The following is a 21,542-nucleotide window of genomic DNA, read 5'->3' on the forward strand; positions in this document are numbered from 1 at the left end:
GAATTAAATTCATTCACATGATCTGTAACACTAGCACCTTCTCCCATCTTCGTATTAACTAGTTGACGAATAAAAAATACCTTGTTTGATGCTGATGGCTTCTCGTACATGTTTGATAATGCCTTTACCAAACCATATGTCATCTTCTCATTGACAATGTTGTAGGCGACATTCTTTGCCAACATCAATCTAACGACCCCCAGAGCCTGTCGGTCTAGCAAATTCCAATCTTCCTGAGACATCGTTTCTGGTTTATTCTCGGACAGAGGCTGATACAGTTTCTTCTGATACAAATAATCTTCAATCTGCATCTTCCAAAATTCGAAATCACTCTCATCGAACTTGTCAATCTTCACTTTTCCGTCTTCTACCATTGCTCCCACTCGCGTCAGAATAAGACACAGATATTTATGTGGTTCGGTCAGAATAACCTTCTTCTACGGCCGCACTAGATGATATTTTCTATTTCATAATTAAATTTACAATTACATGAGTATTTATAAAAAAGAAAGAAAGCAAATGGGTTAAACCCAATAAATCCATTAGACTCCACATACTTAACAACTTTGGTGTTTGGTTTTGCAGCTGTCCTAGTCCCTTGTACCAAAGACGAGGTAAATGATACTGCAAGAATAAAAAGCTTATATATCCTTATCTGAATCAACCAGATCAGTAATAAGAAATCTCAATTGGATTTGAGTTTATGTAGAAATCAAGTATTTAACACCTCCCCACCACAAAAAAAAAAAAAAAACGTAAAAAAGTGTTCACAATTGCTCCAGTTGGCCAAATAATAGACAAGCTAAAAAACCTATAAATTTCTCTGGCTTAAATGTCAAGTATCATTCAGTCTAAAAGGTAATATAATAGAAGGCAATTTTCATACACTGAACCATTAGATTAGACTAGTTATTTTTTTGGAAGAATATTGACAAATATTATTAACAGCCAAAAAAAGGGACCAACATGATTGACTCCAATCATTCGGATATGAACTCAATAGCTATGCCATATCAATTATTGTCGTCCTAAGCTCAACTTAAAAACAAAAACTGTGTAAGACTGGGTAGAGCCCACTCTAATAAAGCATAACTTGTACCTGATTATTAGAAGGAGTTATGGATTTTTTCACATTCATAAGTTTTTCTTACATTCTTCACCATTTTTTTTTTCTGTTAAAGTAATTCAACATTTTACAAAGAGTGTAAAGGAGTGCAAAGCAAAAAATAATGCGAATCGAACATTACTCTATTTAATGTTCTTATCCAACTATACATTGAGGGTTTAAGACATGAATCAATATTGCCGAGAGGATCAATTTAGGTACAGAATAATAAATAACACTTTCGCTTATTAATGCTTGTTGCCCCACATGAAAGTTATGCGACTTGTGGCAACCCCAAATGGTCATTCTGTTCACTAGCAGAATATTTTCACACACTCTTTTTAATATCTTTTTTATGATTGGATGAAATTATGTTGACTAACTAAATGACTATGTACATGCACATGAATCTCACCACTTTTACTAATCTCTTTACATGCTTATATCGCAATTTAATATATAAACCATTTTTTTAAAGATAATACTAGTTAATATGAGCCTTCTTCTTTTTATAATACCCATTATACGCCAGATATCACACAATCATAAAGTTATCAAAGAGTAATTGCTAGCATATCTCTTCACAACATATCCTATAGTCTGTTTTTGAAAGTGCAGTCCATATAAGGATTAATCACGAGTTGTACGAGCACATATCTCAAAATTTTAATTTTTAAACACAATGTTCAGAAGTGTATTTTATTCTGCTTGAAAATTTGTCTATCCATATATTCATCATACGTGAATGTGTGGTGCATAATACCTCAATAAAAAGAGATAAGTAATTTAGGATACTACTTGACCATTTAAAGGAACCTACGAAATAGAAATAAAGTTGATATTAGTATAGAAGATAGCATAAGCAATTAAGCATTGCCTTTTAATTCACTAAGAAAGAAGGAAAACAACACTAATTTCAGCTACTTCTTGTAGTGCTATCAACTGAATCATGTTAACCATGTTCTAATATTTCTGCATTTAACACAAACCAGTTTTGGAAAGTAGAAACAATGTGCGAGAGTAGAAAATGGTCTGGTATCACGATTCTCAAAAATGGTTAATTATGTTAAGTTAAATCGTATTCCATGAAACATGTTCAGTTATGTAACAGGAATAAATATTGTTACCTTGCCAAATGCTAGCTTTAGGTAAGAGAGTGTTAAGATTACTTGTAAGGAAAAGCATCCTTCATGGTCATTAAAGTTGGCGTGGTGAAATTAGATAGTGGCAACAACATAGAGATTGAAAATATCATTTATTATCACAATCAGAGGTAATTTAAAAAAAATAAATTGGAAGGGATATTGTTAAGGATAATAAAATTAGTTAGATTAAAACTAATTCTGTTATGATAAAATCATTTGTTTAGCTATGATTAGTTATCTTAGCTGTCATTGTTTATGATAAGATTATTCTGTTACGTGTAGCTTATATAAGGTCTTTAAATCATTCTCTGTAATTCATACTGATGATAATAATTCAATACATCTTTCAGCATCTATTTCATTCCTTTGCTTATCTTTACATGGTATCACGAGCACAGTGAGATCTATCAAACATGTCTTCCGCTACACAAAAATCGTTCAACCTGCAAACTTTCCATACTCCAATTGCAATCAAATTAGACGATGAAATTTTTTTGTTATGGCAGCAACAAGTTCTTGCCAGTATTCGTGGAATGAAGCTTCAGGAATTCATCAGTAGTAGTGATGTTCCAGCAAAATTCGCGACAATAGAGGATGCAACAAGCAACACCCTAAGTCAAGATTATGAGCATCATGTGCAGCAAGATCAACTATTGACGGCATGGCTTCTGGCTTCAATGTCCACCCCAATCTTGACAAAGATGGTTGGGTTGGAAACCTCTTTTCAAATCTGGAAGCGTTTAGAGGTTTACTATGCGTCTCATACACGAGCCACGATCAAGAAATTGAAGCTTCAGTTACGCACAATTAAGAAAGAAAAAGAAATTAATGATTACCTATTAGAAATCAAGAAAATTATTGATTCACTCGCTGCCGTAGGAGTCAAAATTTCAGAAGAAGATCACATAGATGTGATTCTTGATGGTTTGCTGCCGTAGGAGTCAAAATTTCAGAAGAAGATAACATAGATGTGATTCTTGATGGTTTGCCTGAAGATTTCGATAGTTTTGTGACCTCCATAACATCTCGAATTGATCCATACACAGTAGATGAGATCGAGGCTCTGCTTCTTGCACAAGAAGAGAGGTTTGACAAGAGAAAATGCAATGAGATAAGTCTTGTTCATGCTAACACTGCCTCAGTACCTGCTCAATGGAAAAATAATGACACCAATTCTGGTATAGGCAACAATAACTATTGAGGTGGTTTTTCTGGAGGCAAGTTCAATCAAAGAGGTGGACAACGAAACGGTCGTGGTAGAAACAATGGTGGCAGAGGCAGTGGAAGGACAAACTGGAATCAGAATAATCACAATACATGGCATCAGGTAAAAATTTCTTGCCAAATTTGTGGGAAAAATGGCCATACTGCTCTTGATTGCTGGAACAGGTATAATCAGGAGTATCAATCTCAACCACAGGTCCATACCTCTCAAATGTATCATCACAACAATGCTTCAGGTGATGCTACAATGCTGGCCACACCGTCTACAGTAGTGGATCCTCTTTGGTATCCAGATTCAGGTGCTTCTCACCACATCACACATGATGATTCCACCCTGTCGACCAAAAATACTTACACTGGTTCAGACAAAGTTAATATTGGTAATGGTACAGGCTTAAATATACATCAAGTTGGTCATTCATATTTGCACTGTCCTAAATTCTCTAAAACTGTCATTCTTAATAATCTTCTTCATGTCCCTTCCATAACAAAAAATTTACTTAGTGTGTCACAATTTGCTAGGGATAATCATGTCTTTTTTGAATTTTATCCTGATTTTTGTACTGTTAAAACTCAGGGTACTCGGGAAACAGTTCTTCAAGGGCAACTTAGAGGTGGTTTATATGTTTTCCCACCCATGCACAAGGTTCAGCCTCCTTTAGCTTTTTCTGCTGAGAAGAGTTCATCTCACTCCCGCTTTACTCTTTGGCACTCAAGACTGGGTCATCCCTCTCCTAAAATTCTTAAAGTAGCTTTAAGAAATAGTCATATTCCTTGTAATAATTTTCCAGATTCTGTATTGTGTGAGTCATGTTGCATGGGTAAAGCTCATCAACTTCCTTTTATAAATTCAAATTCAGAATATCATACTCCTCTTCAGTTAGTTTTCTCAGACATTTGGGGCCCTTCCCCCGTTGCAACTTCTACTGGTGCTAGATATTATATAGTTTTCTTGGATGCTTTTTCAAAACATTCTTGGATCTATCTTTTAAATTTTAAATCTGAAGCATTTACTGCTTTTCAACAATTTAAGTCCTCTGCTGAGCTTCAATTGAATACTAAAATCAAAGCTATACAAACTGATAATGCTAAGGAATTCATAAAATTGTCCAAATACCTCAATGAAAATGGCATTCAACATCGATTAACTTGTCCTCATACACATGAACAGAACGGTAGCCCAGAAAGAAAACATAGACATATCACAGAAACTGGCCTCACTCTGCTAGCTAATGCATTTTTACCTCTCCGCTTTTGGGGTGAAGCTTTCCTTACTGCCACCATCCTCATCAATCTTTTGCCTACCCCTTCTCCTAAATAATCTAAGTCCTCATGAAACACTTTTTCAAAAACCCCCAGACTATAACTTTCTTCGAATTCTTGGTTGTGCATGTTATCCTTTACTTCGACCATACAACCATCATAAATTGGATTTTCGAACCCAACAATGTCTCTTTTTGGGCTATGGCAATCAACAGAGAGGCTACAAATGTATGTCTCCATCCGGGAAAATATATATGTCTAGGCATGTTAAGTTCGATGAGAACCTTTTTCCATACAAAGAGAAAACCAATCCTTTTTCATCTGAGTCACTCTGTGAAAATAATAATTCTGTTTCTAATCCATCTCTCACTCTAGTCAACTCTATTCCTATGAATGATCATAATGATGTAGTCATGCCTATTAACACCATTCACACTGATGCCACTACTACTGATGTTACTAATGTCACTTCTACTGATGTTTCTAATGATACTTGTATCTCGCCTAGTCCTGTTGCTACTACAGGTTCATCTCAGCAACCTCCATCTAATACTCACCCTATGATCACAAGGGCTAAAGCGGGTATTTACAAACCAAAGTCATATACAGCTGCTGCTTCATCAAAAACATATGATCACACTATTGAACCTACATCAGTAAAAGAGGCACTCTCTAAACCGGAATGGTATAAAGCTATGCAAGATGAGTATCTTGCACTACAGAAAAACGACACTTGGAATTTAGTAGACTTACCTGCTGGCTGTCGTACTATAGGCTGCAAGTGGGTCTTTAAAAGCAAGCACAATGCTGATGGCAACTTCCAAAGACATAAAGCCAGGCTAGTCGCCAAAGGCTACCACCAGCGAGAAGGTTTTGATTTTCATGAGACATTTAGTCCTGTTGTTAAACCTACAACAGTGCGGGTTGTACTTAATTTGGCTCTATTCAAACAGTGGCATATTCATCAAATTGATATCAACAATGCATTTCTGCATGGAGAATTAACGGAGACGGTGTATATGAATCAACCCCCTGGCTTTAACACTACTCACAAAAATAAAGTGTGCAAGTTACATAAAGCAATTTATGGGCTCAAACAAGCACCACGGTCATGGTTTCAGAAGCTCAGTACTACTCTCATTCACATGGGATTTCGTCCAACTAAGAGTGACACTTCTTTATTTGTAAGGAATACTTCCACATCCACCATCCTACTTTTGATCTATGTGGATGACATAATAATCACTCGCAGCTCACAAGCTGAGATGAATTCATTAATTCTTACCCTGCACACAAAATTTAGCCTAAAAGATCTTGGCCCTCTTCATCATTTCTTAGGTATTGAGGTATCCCATACTTCTGATGGAGGCTTATTTCTTTCTCAAAAACAGTATATTCGAGATTTACTTCATAGAGCCAAGATGGATGATTCTAAACCACAACCTACACCTATGACTTCTGGTCTAAAACTCACTGCCAATGGCTCTACATCTATCCCCGACCCCTCCTTTTATAGATCAATTGTAGGTGGCCTCCAATACATCACCATCACCAGACCAGAATTGTCCTTTTCCATTAATAAAGTCTGTCAATTTATGCATAATCCTCAAGAACATCATTGGAAGGCTGTGAAACGGATACTGAGATACCTACAAGGGACTGTCACTCATGGTCTTCACTTCAGAAGACCAACTAATCTGACCTTAATGGCCTTCTCGGATTCCGATTGGGGTTCTGACTTGGATGATCGAAAGTCTACAACTGGATACTGTGTGTACTTTGGGAACAATCTTGTGTCTTGGTCATCACGAAAGCAACGTGCTGTCTCTAGGAGTAGTACCGAAGCTGAGTATCGGGGTTTAGCTGTTGTTACTACTGAAATTGTATGGATCCAATCACTTCTTAGTGAACTTCAAGTGAATACTGCTACTCCAACAATCTACTGCGACAATCTTGGTGCTGTGATGTTAGCTGCTAACCCCATTATGCACTCCCGAACTAAACATTTTGAACTTGATCTATACTTTGTAAGAGATAAGGTGCTTACTAGAGCCATTCAGGTTTTTCATCTACCATCACATTTTCAGGTTGCAGACATTCTTACAAAGTCCATCACTGGCCTCCATTTGAGAGTTTTCGACGCAAACTTATGGTCACTTCCTCATGTGACATAAGTTTGAGGGGGGATGTTAAGGATAATAAAGTTAGTTAGATTAAAACTAATTCTGTTATGATAAAATCATTTGTTTAGTTATGATTAGTTATCTTAGCTGTCATTGTTTATGATAAGATTATTCTGTTACGTGTAACTTATATAAGGTCTTTAAATCATTCTCTGTAATTCATGTTGATGATAATAATTCAATATATCTTTGAGCATCTATTTCATTCCTTTGCTTATCTTTACAGATATGAATATGATTAATAGAAAAGGATGATATAAAAGAAATAATCATTGAAATTTGATCCACTACGGTTTTACTGCATTTGTCTATCGTTTCTACTTAATACAATGTGATCCTATATGTTTATATTATTCTGGACCAAGCCTCGACCAAGCCTCCCTTGCCCCCTTCTATTTTTTTTATATATTAAAAAGAGGTTCATAATAGATTTTATAATGAGTTGTTGTGAAGATTAGTCTTTAATTATTAATTTTTAAAAGTGAATTGAAAAAAATTGAATAATGGGATGTTAAGAGGAAATAAGGGAAAAAAAAGGTACAAAACATATCATCATCCCATTCGTTTATTTATTATTCTTGTCATCTTAATTGACTCGAGGATACAAAACTTCTCTTCTTTTATCTCAAATTAAAATGCTTTTCTTAATTTTATATAAAAGTAATTTTGTTATTGATATTTTCTTTTCAATTTTTTATACACATTTTATATTTTATAATTTTTTTTTAGAAAAATCGATTCTGAAGTTTGATATGTATATATAGAAGAACAATTGAACAGGGATGCCTAAGTGGTGAAATAGGATCCAATGATTATTGGTCGTGGAACAGGTTTATAAGATAATATTGAGAATATTTTGTAAAACCTTTTGAAAAATAATTGAAATCTTGAATGAAATATAACATTTTTTTTCTCCAATTTCTTGATCAAAATATTTCTCCAGAAAATGTTGGGGGCAAAAAAGGAAAGAAAAGAGTACTATTGAAAATGAAAAGTGATTTTCTATGTGGAACAAGGTGTTTAAAAAACTTGTTCCTTGTTTTAACGACAACTGAGAAAATGAAGACGATAATAGAATCCTGTGTCTCTGCAAGTGCCACACGTGTGTGTGCCCCTCTGCCTCACACTAAGTATCCATGTAATAACAACATGTTTGCAACTTGTTCAGCATCATCCTCAATAACAAGAAGACCTTTATCTCTTTCTCTCATCTCCACCACTTTCTCTGCATTCATCTTCTCACTTCCTCCACCTCCTTCCTCTTCTTCCCCCTCTCCTTCTTCAAAATTTCCCCTATCAGATTTCTTTGAGATCCCCAATTCTGGTGGACTCAAGGCTTTGGACCTCCTTGAAGGTTCAGGTGAAGTTCCCTCAGATGGGGACCAGGTATTTCTCCTCTAATTTTACATAATATATGAGTCTAATTAGAATCATAATGCATTGATAATTAAAATTTATTGAGACCGTTATCTAATCACAAATTGTGATATGTGATATGATATCGATAAGTTGGGTTAAAATAGAATTTGACTATATCATTTTAATCTTGGTTTGAATTCAATTTGGTTCCTTTTATTTAAAAAGTTACACTTTCATTTTTGAAGTGTGTCAATTAGTTAAATTGATAATTCCCTCAATGTTTTGCTTAACAGTGTTAATTTTGCCAGACGTGATATCTTTGACAGTCTATCACATTCATATCGACTAAATTAGTGTAATTATTATTAGTGGTAGGGTTAGAGTAGTATATAAAGTATTTTAAGTTTGAATCATGTTGCTATTATTGTAATTTCTATAGATAAAAAAAGTGTAAAAAAATTTACATGACTAATCAACTAAAAATTATCTTTGGAATGACATTTAAGATGATTATTATAAAAGTTAATAAATTTATTATATATATATATATATATATATGATGGTTTATGATCAGATGATAGTGTAAAGATTGTTTACATTCGTTATAATGTATGTGTTATTTTATATGCTTGGTTTTATGCCATGATGAATTTGTTTTGTTGGTAGTGTAAGATAATTTGTAGGATTTTATTTATATAATAATTCAACTCATGAATATGTAAATCTTTTTAATTTATTTCATTGATTATGATTCGGTTGATTTTGTAAATATTTTGTTGTTATTTTTGAAGGTTGCAATTCACTACTATGGGAGGCTGGCAGCAAAACAAGGGTGGCGCTTTGACTCAACCTATGACCACAAAGATGACAATGGTGAACCCAATCCATTTGTCTTTGTCCTTGGTTCTAGCAAGGTATTGAAGGGAAAGGACATGACAGAATATAATTTTAAGTGCAAATTTCAAAATGGTTTTATTATTGTTATTACTTTAACATTGATTCAAGTTTTATGAGTCATTCTTTTCTTTTAATCCATGGATTCCATGGGAACCAAACTTAGTACCAAGGGTTTACAACAACTCACGCACTATGTTTAACTAACTGAGGTAGACCTCACTGATTTTGTATGAGTCATTCTGTTTTAGCATTTATGTAAAACACAACCTTCATCTTTTGTGAAACTACCATTTGAAGGATTGTCAAAATGTAGGACTTCTATATGATTTTTTTTTTTCAAAAGTTGTTATTAAATTATTTCCTATGTATGTCATGTTTAAGAAGAATTGATTCATATCAGAATCAAATGCTATGTCTAGGTTATTACTGGAATTGAGGTGGCAGTGAGATCGATGAAAGTTGGAGGTATTCGTCGAATCATCATACCCCCATCACTAGGGTATCAAAACACATCACAAGAGCCCATCCCACCTAATGTAAGAAACTTTTCCTGCTCCAAACTTGCCGTAAATTTTTTATATTCCACTTCATTTAAAAAATAAATTAAAAACATTTGCATCTACTACCTAGAAAAGAAGGTTCTGCTTGTAAACTGCAAAACCAAGCTAGCTTCAATATGGCTTATATTTATTGATAAATGCAAACTTTTCAACATCCAAATTGAATGACCTGCTGGTAATGTGAAAAAAAAATGAAGTGGTTGCATGTTTGTGCTTGTTTACAATATCTGCATAGATAACTTTTTCACTATACATTCTTTATTGGTTGAAATTGAGTGTTAAAAATTTTACATGGACTAGTGATATGATTAACATAGAATATGTAAGTGAAGACAGTCTTTACCTTACAAACTGATATTATAAAGCTGAGTTAGTGATAAACCCACATTCTAATCTTAGATAATAACACATGTAAGAATAGGACACACAATGTGTTACATGGCTGTGGGGGTTATAAAAGAAAAACAGAAATATCAGAAAAAAAAATGACATAGTAGACTAGACTGATATTAAAAGAAGCTTATGTAGCACAAAAATTATGGAATATACAAAATGTCATGTTATATCCTGTGATTACTTTTCCTTACATTGCGAAGTCATACATGTTAAATGAAGGGGTAGTTGCTACTTAGTAAATACTGGTTACTGTATAAAATATAGCTATTAGCCCATTTGATAGTTTTTTTCATTTTGGAAGAAACTGTGATCCATCCACTTCTGTTTTCTCCCTTTTTGTATGATGAACAATTTACAAATGGATTGGATATTATATTGTCAATCTCTTTTATTCTTATAGTAATAGTTTATTTTGGTATTCCTTCAACCTTCCTCCAAAAAAAAGTTCTTTGACAGGCAAAGGCTGTTCACTACTATTTTTAATCCAACTCGCCTAGCAAATGGAGAAGGTTCCACTTTAGGGACACTTATATTTGATATTGAACTGGTTAGCCTGAGGCATCTGTGAAGTCATCAAATATGATCCAGCCATCAGAAATCAAAATAAGAGTTCTTTATTTTTTTGTTGTGGGGTTCAATTAGTAACATTTTGCATCTACTAGCATTTATCAGTTTGTAAATTGCAGGGTATTGTTCATTGTTCATGAATCCTCATGAATGATCTTGATTATGCCATGTTATGATCAGTATTTATCTTTGCCATTGATAAGTGGAATTAATGTTGACTGCCATGTTGCTCAATTTTTGCATTATCATATTGCTTTGCATTAAAGTAAGGCTGTACGAGAAAGCTCCAAGAATCACAATTGTGTGTGTACTTGATGGTGAAGGTTGTCGTTAATTCTTGGATAGAAATGTATTGCTTGGCATAAGATAATTAGTTGATTAGTTAACTAAACTAAAACAAGATATATATTGATATATTCTTGATTAGGGCCAGTCACAAAATTTGGGTTCAGATCCTATATATCTTAATGCCTTGCAGACGTAATTGAGATTGAAAAGTTACTTGAAAAAAATTAATTTTATTAGTAAAAATGGACAATCGAGGTTCAAAGAGGCAAAATTAAGATATCAAAAGTTAAATGAAGACACAGAACATAACATCATTAACAGTAACTACTAGAACAATATAAGATTAAAAGCTGAAAAATGATCTCAAGTAAATTAAAAAAGAAAAAAATAAAAATTAATAGTTTATAAGTTATACATTAGTTAAAATAACTTGTAAAAATAATTAAGTTAGAAGTTACTGTAATAAATTTATATACAAAACAGGTTTATTTTAATCATACTAATTTATAAGTTATTAAAATAACTTGTCATACACACATAAATCACGTGACTTTTTTCATATTGAACATTTAATTTTCTTAATAATTCTTTTTATTTCATTCAAATTCAAATACTATTACATAAATTTAATTTGATTTAAATACATTAAATTTTAAATTTTGATACACAATAACAAATCAAAAATATCTTATTTTTTATATGAAAAATGAATATAAATATTATTTAAATGTTAGTTATTCTTAATTTTAAAATTTTGAATTTTGACAAATCATTTTAATAGAGTTTTTTTTTGCTACAGATCAAATCCCCCCTATATATATATATATATATATATATATATATATATATATATATATATATATATATATATATATATATATATATATATTTCTTTTTATATATAATGCTTTGGATTTCATTTTCAAACAGATCCTTTTGCACTTTTTTTTATGTTATAAAAAATCTAAATTGTTTATCCTTTTTAAGCAGTGAAATTTCACTAATTGCATAATAATTTCTTTTAATTGGTTTTTTTTTTCATTTTATCTTGCATAATGAATAATTATGGACTATCACTTTTCTATCTAGAACCACTATTTTTTTTTCTACATAAAATATGTAGGGGCGATAAGTGTCTTGATCACCCTAATTTAAATAAAGATGATGTATCTTGATTCAAATAATTTATTTTCATACTTTATTTCTCAATTTTAAATGTATTTCGTCTTTAATTTACACATATCTAATTAAATACAAAAATTAATTATTTATAATTAAAATTTTATTTTTTCTTAAATTTAAAAACGCTCATGCATGACAATAAATTTTAATTTTTTAATTTTTTTTATCTAATTCAATTTTTATTTATCATAATTATTTATGAATTAAATCTTACTATTTTTAAAATATATTATCAATAAATAAAATAATATTGTACTATAATATAAATTATTTATCATAAATATAAAGTATAATTTATACATTTAAAATATTTATTTATATAAATTTTAAAATGTAATTTATATTTTTTAATATAATATTTATTTGTATATATTTATTATAAATTTTAGTTATATATAATAAGTATTTAGCATGTTAATCGTAAAAAAATAATACTAATTTTTTAATAAATCAAAATTGATTAATCCCAATATACAAAAAAAAAAATATATTTTGGATGACTTCTCTTAAAAAACAACTTATCTAAATTACTACCTCAGTTTACTAGCTGGTTCGTATCATGGCATGGAATGGAGCGTCATATGATGATGAATGATGATACCGACTTCATATTATTTTAATTTATTTGTAATTTCTTATTTAATAACGTATACTTCTGTTTATTTCCTAAAACGAAGAATAAAGGTGATACTTTATATTCTTCTTTGGCGAAACACATTGTTATTATAGCTTTAACACACTGTTTGAATTATGTCCGTAGATTAATATTAAAATTGATTTTTTATGCACTTGCGGTGCATTTGGTCGTCATCAATGAAAGCTATAGAAAAACTTACTTTTATAATGCTAAGTCAGCATTCATTGTTAAATTTGCCGATTAGGCGTGTTTTAGCCCGTTATCTGCATTCAATAATTACATATATTTTAAGTAAATAGTTGACTTTATACTTCTTAAAAAGTTTGATTAAAATCATTATATATATACAATAAGTCTTTTTGGAGGAAAAAAAGTCTTTTAGTTTGTACTTTTTTTTTTAATAATATTGTATTGTCTTAAGAATATTCCAAAAAATCTACTAATTATACAATGTTTAATTGGTTAACAATTCAAATTTAGGAATTATTGAATATTTACTGAAAGATTCAATATGAAGGTTAATGACATGAATGCATAAATTGAATTTCATAATGTAACATCGATCATTCCAAAGTTTTAGAATGAAAATACATAAATTATGAAATTTATAAATGATAACTTTGCTATAAATAAAAACCTTTAATGTTAAAAACGAACAAATTAGAATTTTGTATTTAAATAATATTATTTTAAATTTTTTTACTTAAATAGTAACTATGCAAATTTATTTCCCCAACTAGTACTATTTACTGTTCACGTTTAGAACGGACCGTTCTAAAACCAAAACGGACCGTTCCAGATTAAAAAATAACACATGGTTTATGGATCAGAACGGGTCGTTCTAAATTCAAAATTAGCACACAAAAAGTGGAACCAGAACGGGCCGTCCATTTTTTAAACCATTTTTTTCTTTGATTTTCACTTATCAAATACCAAAATTCAGAGACTACCATCAAGTGATTAAATTTATTGAATATTTACATTTTAAATATAACTAAATAAATTTATTAAAATTCATTACAACAATAAAAGTTAATGGTGGTAGAAACTGAATTAATTCATGACCAATATTTGGATATGTTTTCCTAGTGTGACCAGAGGTGTGACAATAAGAACAATTTTTTACACGATTATGTTATTCTCTAATGTCCATCTCTGTTCTAATCCTGCTGGACTTTGGCCGATCCTTGAAAGTTCTCTTGAGTTCTGGATTTGGCCACAAAGTTGAAAGAAACGCAACCATAGTTTTAAAAACCGGATCAGTCATCGAACCAGTTAAGGTACTGGGTCAGTGGGTCAAAGTTTGAACCGGTGGGTCATTAGTTGAACTGCATGACTCGGTTTTTATTTATTTTTATTAAAAAAATATTCATATTAAATATATTTTATACTTATAAATTTTAATAAATTCATATCTATTTTAAATTTCAATTTTTTTATCTTATTTAAAATTATTTTTATTTTTATTTTGTAAAAAAATACATAAAAAATTACATGTTAAACGACATATTAATACAAATTAAAAATATAAATAATATGTACCTATATAATATGCTTGCAATTAATATTACAAAATAATATATGTAATATTTACATAAATATTATATTATTAAATATATAATTTAAAATTAATAATATACTATAAAAGTTATTTAAGTTGTATATATTGCAAACAAATAGATTAGAACAAGTAGTCATTGTTATATTTAATAAGACTCCTTGCTTTTCTATTAAGAGATTCAATTTTCATTATTATTTTTTGTGGTTTATGGCCCCTTAAAAAAAATTTAAAAAAAAAAAGAAAAAAAAATGGTTGAACCGGTTTGACCCACCGGTTCACCGGTTGAACCGGAAAATTGACCGGTTCAATCCGGTTTGAAACGGGTCGACTACATAACTGATCCAACTTAAGATTCGAACCGGCTGGACCACCAGTTCCCGGTCCAACCGGTCCGACCAGCCAGTTCGGTCCAGTTTTTGAATCACTGAACGCAACATCCGAGAGAAGTTTGACCTGCTGGGAGATTTACAGTAAGGCTAAATGAAATGTGGTATGATTGCGACAAGTTCCAGAAAGTTCATATCGCTTGCTCGTATGACCCACTGAGAGATTTATAGTAAGACTAAATAAAATGTGGTATGATTGCGGCAAGTTCCAAAAAGTTCATATTCCTTGCTCTCATGACCCGCTGTGAGATTTACAGTAAGGCTAAATATAATGTGGTGTGATTGCAGCAAGTTCCAAAAAGTTCATATCCCTTGCTCGCATGATCACACTCCTGGTCACACTAGGAAGACATATCCAAATATTGGTCATGAATTTAGTTTCAGCCACCATTAATCTTTTATTGTTGTATTGAATTTTAATAAAGTTATTTAGTTATATTTATAATGTTAATATTCAATAAATTTAATTATTTGATGTTAGTTTCTGAGTTTTGGTATTTGATAAGTGAAAATTGAACATTTTTTTTTATTTATAGGCCAGAACGGCCCGTTCTGGATTCAGAACGGTTCATTCTGGTTCCACTTTTTATGTGCTAATTTTGAATTCAGAACGACCCGTTCTAATCCATTCTTCATGTGTTATTTTTTAATCTGGAACGGTCCGTTTTGGTTTCAGAACGGCCCGTTCTGAACGTGAACAATAAATAGTGCTAGTTGGAGAAATAAATTTGCACAGTTACTATTTGGGTAATTTTTTTTAAATAGTATTATTTGAGTAAAAAACTCAATAAATTACACATTTTATATATTTTACACTCGGATGATGATTAAATTTTTTTAATACGTTCTTTTACATTAAAACAATACTTATTGTCATTTAACTGCTATAATTACATAGTTTTTCATTTTTTTCTATTATAAGTGTGTTTTACTCAAGTTTTGGTTCAAATTTTTAGTTTAAATATAGTTTTATTATAGGTGTATTAAAAATTTGATTTAAATATGTTTTTGAATTTTGTGAATATTACTTTTATTCACTTTAATCCCTATAAATTAATATGAGTTTAATTTTTATATATTATAGGCACAACTAATTAAAAATTATTTTATGTATGACTTTTAAAATAATTATTACAAAAATAAAAATTCTTAGTATAAACTAATCTACGATTAGGTAATACTATAGTTTTAAAAATCGGACCAGTCATCGAACCGGTTAAGGTACTAGATCAGTGGGTTAAAGGTTGAACCGGTGGATTACTAGTTGAACCGCATGACTCAATTTTTATTAAAAAAGATTTATATTAAATATATTTTATACTTATGAATTTGAATAAATTCATATCTTATTTTAAATTTCAATTTTTCTATCTTATTTAAAATTATTTTTATTTTTATTTTATAAAAATACATAAAAAATTGCATGTTAAATTGTATATTAATACAAATTAAAAATATAAATAATACGTACATATATAATATGCTTGCAATTGATATCACAAAATAATATATATGATATCTATATAGATATTATATTATTAAATATATAATTTAAAATTAATAATATACTATAAAAGTTATTTAAGTTGTATATATTACAAACAAATACATTAGAATAAGTAGTCATTATTATATTTAATAAGACTCTTTGCTTTTCCATTAAGAGATTCAATTTTTATTATTATTTTTGTGGTTTATGGTCCCTTAAAAAAATTTAAAAAAAAGTGTCGGTTGAACCGGAAAATTGACCAGTTCAATCCAATTTAAAACTGATCGACTGCATAACCGATTCAACTTAAGATTCGGACCGGCTAGACCACCAATTCCCAATCCAACTGATCTGACTGGCTGATTCGATCCGGGTTTTAAATCAATACTATAGTGTAGATTTTTTTTAAAAGAACATAAAAGTTATTTCTTATATATTTGATTTTATCATCTAAAACAATATGAAAATTAATCTGTCCAGATATATATGCAGTGATTCTCTGCCGCTTCTCAATTAATTTGCAAAATCTAATCATGTTCTAAAGGATTATACATTAAAGCACACACATTAGTGAAAATTTAGAAACCTTTTTGGGGCACATGCAAAAGGCTATGCTTAACATGGTTGATTACAATTAAGTTTAAAATATCAAAAGCCATCAAAACAAACCCGCATGCAATAAGACCAACTATCAGGGGACAACAATGGCTACCATCGTCGCTTGGAAGAAGTAGGCACGAGACAACTTTTTAATGATTTAATCTAAGGTTAATATTAATTTTCAAATGACTTTTATAGCATTTAATTATATCTGATTGTTCATGCTGGAGAAAGGCTGGAGACACTCTTTACAAAAGAGAATCCAAATTCCTAATCCTACTGACTTGCATATGCTAACAACAAAAAGGGTTCTTCATTTCTTGAAAGGGAACTATTATATTAATTATTACTTAACTTTAAATTATATTTTATCATTTAGGCTATTTATCTAAATTTTAAAGCATATTATTTTTATACTTTAATCAATTTTTAAACTATTTAACGAAGTTTCCTCTTTAATATTTTTCGGTATAAGACATTAAGACTAATCTATATTTCAATATTTGGAATGTTGAGACTTTCTTCGTTTGTCCGAAGTTCTGGAAGACTTGAACCACAGACATCATCAAAAATTCAAAAATCAAAATCCATCAACCATTAAGCGATCCTATTCTGGAATCCCGATTGAAGAAAATACTATCATTGCATGTAATTTTTAAGAATATTTTCTTTATAATTTTGAATAATGAGAATTTTCAAAGAACCAAAAAACGCTAACCACTGGCCTACTGTATAGGTCTTAGGCAACGGAAGCTTCGGACGGGAATCCGAAAAACCAGAAACAGTGCAAGACTTGATGAGTGATTGAGTTCACTGTATGACTCAACCTCTTTTAATAAAAATTTAATTCCTCCATTAGGGAAAATAAAAAAGTTGAAATTGAGAACGTGATGGCCACGGGTGGGGCGTGAAGTTGAGGAACATGTTAAGGTGGAACATGCTTTTCGGACTCTACAATATTCAAACCTCAAAACCAAAGCCCCCAGTTTGTAGCCATCTTTTTGAATTTAGCCTTTATAATTTCTTCCACATCTATGGTCCATATTTGCCCATAGATTTTGACTTTTCAATTTTTTATTCATAAATCTTCCCACAACTGCTTTATAAAGCCTCCAACTTCACCTTCAGCAATTGTGAAACAAAAAGCCTTATTTTTGTTGGGCGATCGGACAGGGGCACCATGTCATCATTGAAGAGCAAGTACCAAGGTTTGTTTTGTTTTATAAATCCATGTAAAGGTCTGGGTGGGTAGGATGTATTAAATAAATAAGAATTGGCACTGATTGCAGATGAGCTAATAGCGAACGCGACGTACATCGGGACACCGGGAAAGGGCATCCTGGCGGCAGACGAGTCAACCGGCACAATCGGTAAGCGTCTGGCGAGCATCAACGTGGAAAACGTGGAAACAAACAGACGCATCCTCCGCGAGCTTCTATTCACGGCCCCCGGTTGCCTCGAGTGCCTCAGCGGCGTCATATTGTTCGAAGAAACTCTCTACCAAAAAACCGCCGCCGGAGAACCCTTCGTCGAGGTGCTCAAGAAAGGAGGGGTTCTCCCGGGGATCAAGGTCGACAAGGGCACGGTGGAGCTCGCGGGGACAAACGCCGAAACCACCACGCAGGGCCTCGACGACCTCGCCCAGCGCTGCAAGAAGTACTACGAGGGCGGCGCCAGGTTCGCCAAGTGGCGCGCGGTCTTAAAAATCGGGCCCAACGAGCCCTCTCCCTTGGCCATCCACGAGAACGCCAATGGGCTGGCCCGTTACGCGGCCATCTGCCAGGAGAACGGCCTGGTCCCCATCGTGGAGCCCGAGATCCTGTCGGACGGCCCACACGACATTGGCAAGTGCGCCGAGGTGACGGAGCGCGTGCTGGCCGCCTGCTACAAGGCGCTCAACGACCACCACGTGCTCCTCGAGGGCACGCTGCTCAAGCCCAACATGGTCACGCCGGGCTCCGACTCCGCCCGCCTGGGCCCCGAGGTCATCGCCGAGCACACGGTGCGGGCGCTGCTGCGGACGGTGCCGCCGGCGGTGCCTGCCATCGTGTTCCTCTCCGGGGGGCAGAGCGAGGAGGAGGCGACGGTGAACCTTGACGCGATGAACAAGCTTAAGGGGAAGAAGCCCTGGTCGCTGACGTTCTCGTACGGGAGGGCGCTGCAGCAGAGCACGCTTAAAGCGTGGGGTGGCAAGGACGAGAACATTCCCCAGGCCCAGGCGGCGCTGCTTGTGAGGTGCAAGGCCAACTCCGAGGCCACGCTTGGCGCTTATAAGGGCGATGCCACTCTTGGAGAAGGGGCTTCTGAGTCTCTTCATGTCAAGGATTACAAGTACTGAGCCTTTCTACAAAAAGAAGAAGGTTAAGGCTCATAATAATGGCTTCACCCACCTCCTACTTTACTTCTTTCTACTAAAACAACCCATTTTTTTTGTTTACACTCTCTTCTTTCTTTTTGTAATAAAACATACACTACAGAATTGTACTTTCTTCGACACCCCTTCCCCTTCTCTGTGTTTATTGCAGAAAAGATTATATAGTTAATCGAAAGAATTATTACAACTAATTGCATTTTTAATGTTAAATATAGTTTTAATATAATAAATAAGAACGAATTTATATTATAAATATAAAAATTTAATCAAGACCCGATCACTTCCATATTTATTAGCAACTTGAAGCTTGCGCATTTTTAATTCCTTATATGATAAGAAAAAAATAAGTTAGAAATATACATAATATTTACATGAAGGAAATCATGATTTCAATAAATTAAAATAAATAACTTACATAAAAAGGCTTGGTTTGCTATTGATCAAAGATGAAGAAGAAACATCCTTGCGCTTTAGATTTTGAGCATTTAATTTAGAACCATAGCTAAAATAATGGGAGAAAAGCATGTAAACTTTTTCCTTGACTTTCTCCAATTTTATTTCCCAAGTAAGCGAATCAATTCTTTCATAGCAATAACCCAATGTTTCTAACTTCATCCTTGGGTCTAAAATTGCATCAAATGCAAGCACAACACTATACTCATCCCAATACTTTTCAAATTTCTCTATCATCAATCCAGCCATATCTCTTACAACTTTATCTTCATCTGTTACACTTCCCATTAAAAGGCATTGGATTTTCCAAACTTGTAAAAAATACAAGTTGGAAGTAGGATAACTTGTGCCAGAAATTAATGTTGTAATTTCATAAAATGGTTGCAAGAATTTACAAATCTTTGTTGCTCTTTCCCATTCTTCATCTGAAGGAAAATATTTGTAATTTTCATCAACCAAATGTAGACTTCCAAAAACACGTTGATATTTAAGAGCACTTTGAAGCATCAAAAAAGTTGAATTCCATCTTGTAGGTACATCTAGACACAACACACTTGATGAATTAATGTCACTAAATTTTTTAAGACATTGTTTGAATTTGATCATTCTACTCTCTGAACCCCTTACATATTTGATGCTAGTTCTAATTTAATCCAAAGTTCCATCAAGTACCTTTAATCCTTCTTGAACAATCAAATTTAAAATTCATCATCACATATCAACCCTTTTTGCAAAACAAGTTATTTTTTTAACGTCTGTTGTAGAACATCATTAGCAGAAGCATTATCCAAAGTGATAGAGAATTTTTTTTCTCTATTCCCCAATCTTGTAAGAAGTCCCCAATCTTTTTAGATAACTCAAAACCAGTGTGAGGGGGAGGCATATGATGAAAGTTAAGAATCTTGTTATTTAACTTCCAATTTAGATCAACATAATGAGCCGTTAAACTAATGAAACCCTCAGTATTACAAGATGTCCATAAATCAGAAGTTAAACAAATCTTATTAAGAATGGTAGCCAACTCACTTTTAAGCCTTGCTTTGTCTCTAATAAAAATTCTGCACATATCAGCCTAGGAAGTATTTCTAGAAAATGTATTTGCATCAGGATTCAAATACGCTATCAAAGCCTTAAACTCAGGACTCTCAATAAAATTGAAGGGCAAACCACGTCTTATCATTAGATGACAATACAACTCATGAAAAACCATTTGATCTATCTTTCTTGATTTTAAATTTCCTTGCATGTCTAAGATCATTTGACTCATATCTTCATATTTTCTTTTCTCACATTTGGAAATATGACGATTTAAATGAGAAGTCCCATATTTGCCACCAACTACATAAGTTTTGCCACAACCATTACACTTTGCCCTTTCTTTTCCATCATCACCCTTTCCCATCCTAGTAAAAAAATTTCCAACAATTTGATGTTATGGACTTGACCCTTTTGTTATCATGTTGACATTAGTGGATTCAAAATCTTTTTCAATATCCTCTACCTCAATTTCATTATCACAAACAGTCATAGGTTTACTAATTGACTCGTCCATTTCAATTTCCAAATCTAAATATCCCTGCTAAAGTTATTCAACACACACTACTAAGTACTAATCAAATAATCAATACAACTAAACTGCAAAAGAAGGAAAACCTAAAATATGCATGAAAATGAATTTTACCCGTTTTGTATCACTAGCCTTGCCAACGAAGGAGTAAGTTCAGGCCTTAATGCAACTTGGCGATTGTCCTGATCTTCAAAACAATAAAGCTGCAAATTGAAATGTACATATTTTAATATTTCATCAAAATTCCTAGATGTACTTGCATTATCTGCTCCTTTAATAATTTTTTTTTGTTAAAAAAATATTTAA

The 21,542-nt window shown here is 32.4% G+C and overlaps 3 protein-coding genes across 3 annotated transcripts; all 3 read left to right on the forward strand.

Annotated features, from left to right (window-relative positions):
* The first annotated feature begins 4,967 nt into the window (after nucleotides 1–4,967).
* LOC109793184 (retrovirus-related Pol polyprotein from transposon RE2) lies at nucleotides 4,968–6,911 on the forward strand. Its single transcript, XM_020352650.2, has one exon. The coding sequence runs from the start codon at nucleotides 4,968–4,970 to the stop codon at nucleotides 6,909–6,911; it is 1,944 nt and encodes a 647-aa protein (XP_020208239.2).
* Nucleotides 6,912–7,946: 1,035 nt separating this feature from the next.
* Nucleotides 7,947–10,933, forward strand: LOC109792639 (peptidyl-prolyl cis-trans isomerase FKBP17-1, chloroplastic). Its single transcript, XM_083061082.1, has 4 exons — nucleotides 7,947–8,306; nucleotides 9,071–9,193; nucleotides 9,596–9,712; nucleotides 10,589–10,933. Exons 1-4 carry the CDS (start codon nucleotides 7,980–7,982, stop codon nucleotides 10,613–10,615), a joined length of 594 nt encoding a protein of 197 aa, XP_082917208.1. The 5' UTR covers nucleotides 7,947–7,979; the 3' UTR covers nucleotides 10,616–10,933.
* A 6,950-nt stretch (nucleotides 10,934–17,883) lies between these two features.
* On the forward strand, nucleotides 17,884–19,407 carry LOC109818034 (fructose-bisphosphate aldolase 6, cytosolic). The gene is made up of 2 exons (XM_020383424.3): nucleotides 17,884–18,050; nucleotides 18,132–19,407. The coding sequence occupies exons 1-2, from the start codon at nucleotides 18,023–18,025 to the stop codon at nucleotides 19,178–19,180; spliced, it is 1,077 nt and encodes a 358-aa protein (XP_020239013.1). The 5' UTR covers nucleotides 17,884–18,022; the 3' UTR covers nucleotides 19,181–19,407.
* Nucleotides 19,408–21,542: the final 2,135 nt, after the last annotated feature.

This window comes from Cajanus cajan, chromosome 7, assembly GCF_000230855.2.
Source record: "Cajanus cajan strain Asha chromosome 7, NIPB_CcT2T_4, whole genome shotgun sequence".
NCBI classification, from domain to species: Eukaryota; Viridiplantae; Streptophyta; class Magnoliopsida; order Fabales; family Fabaceae; genus Cajanus; species Cajanus cajan.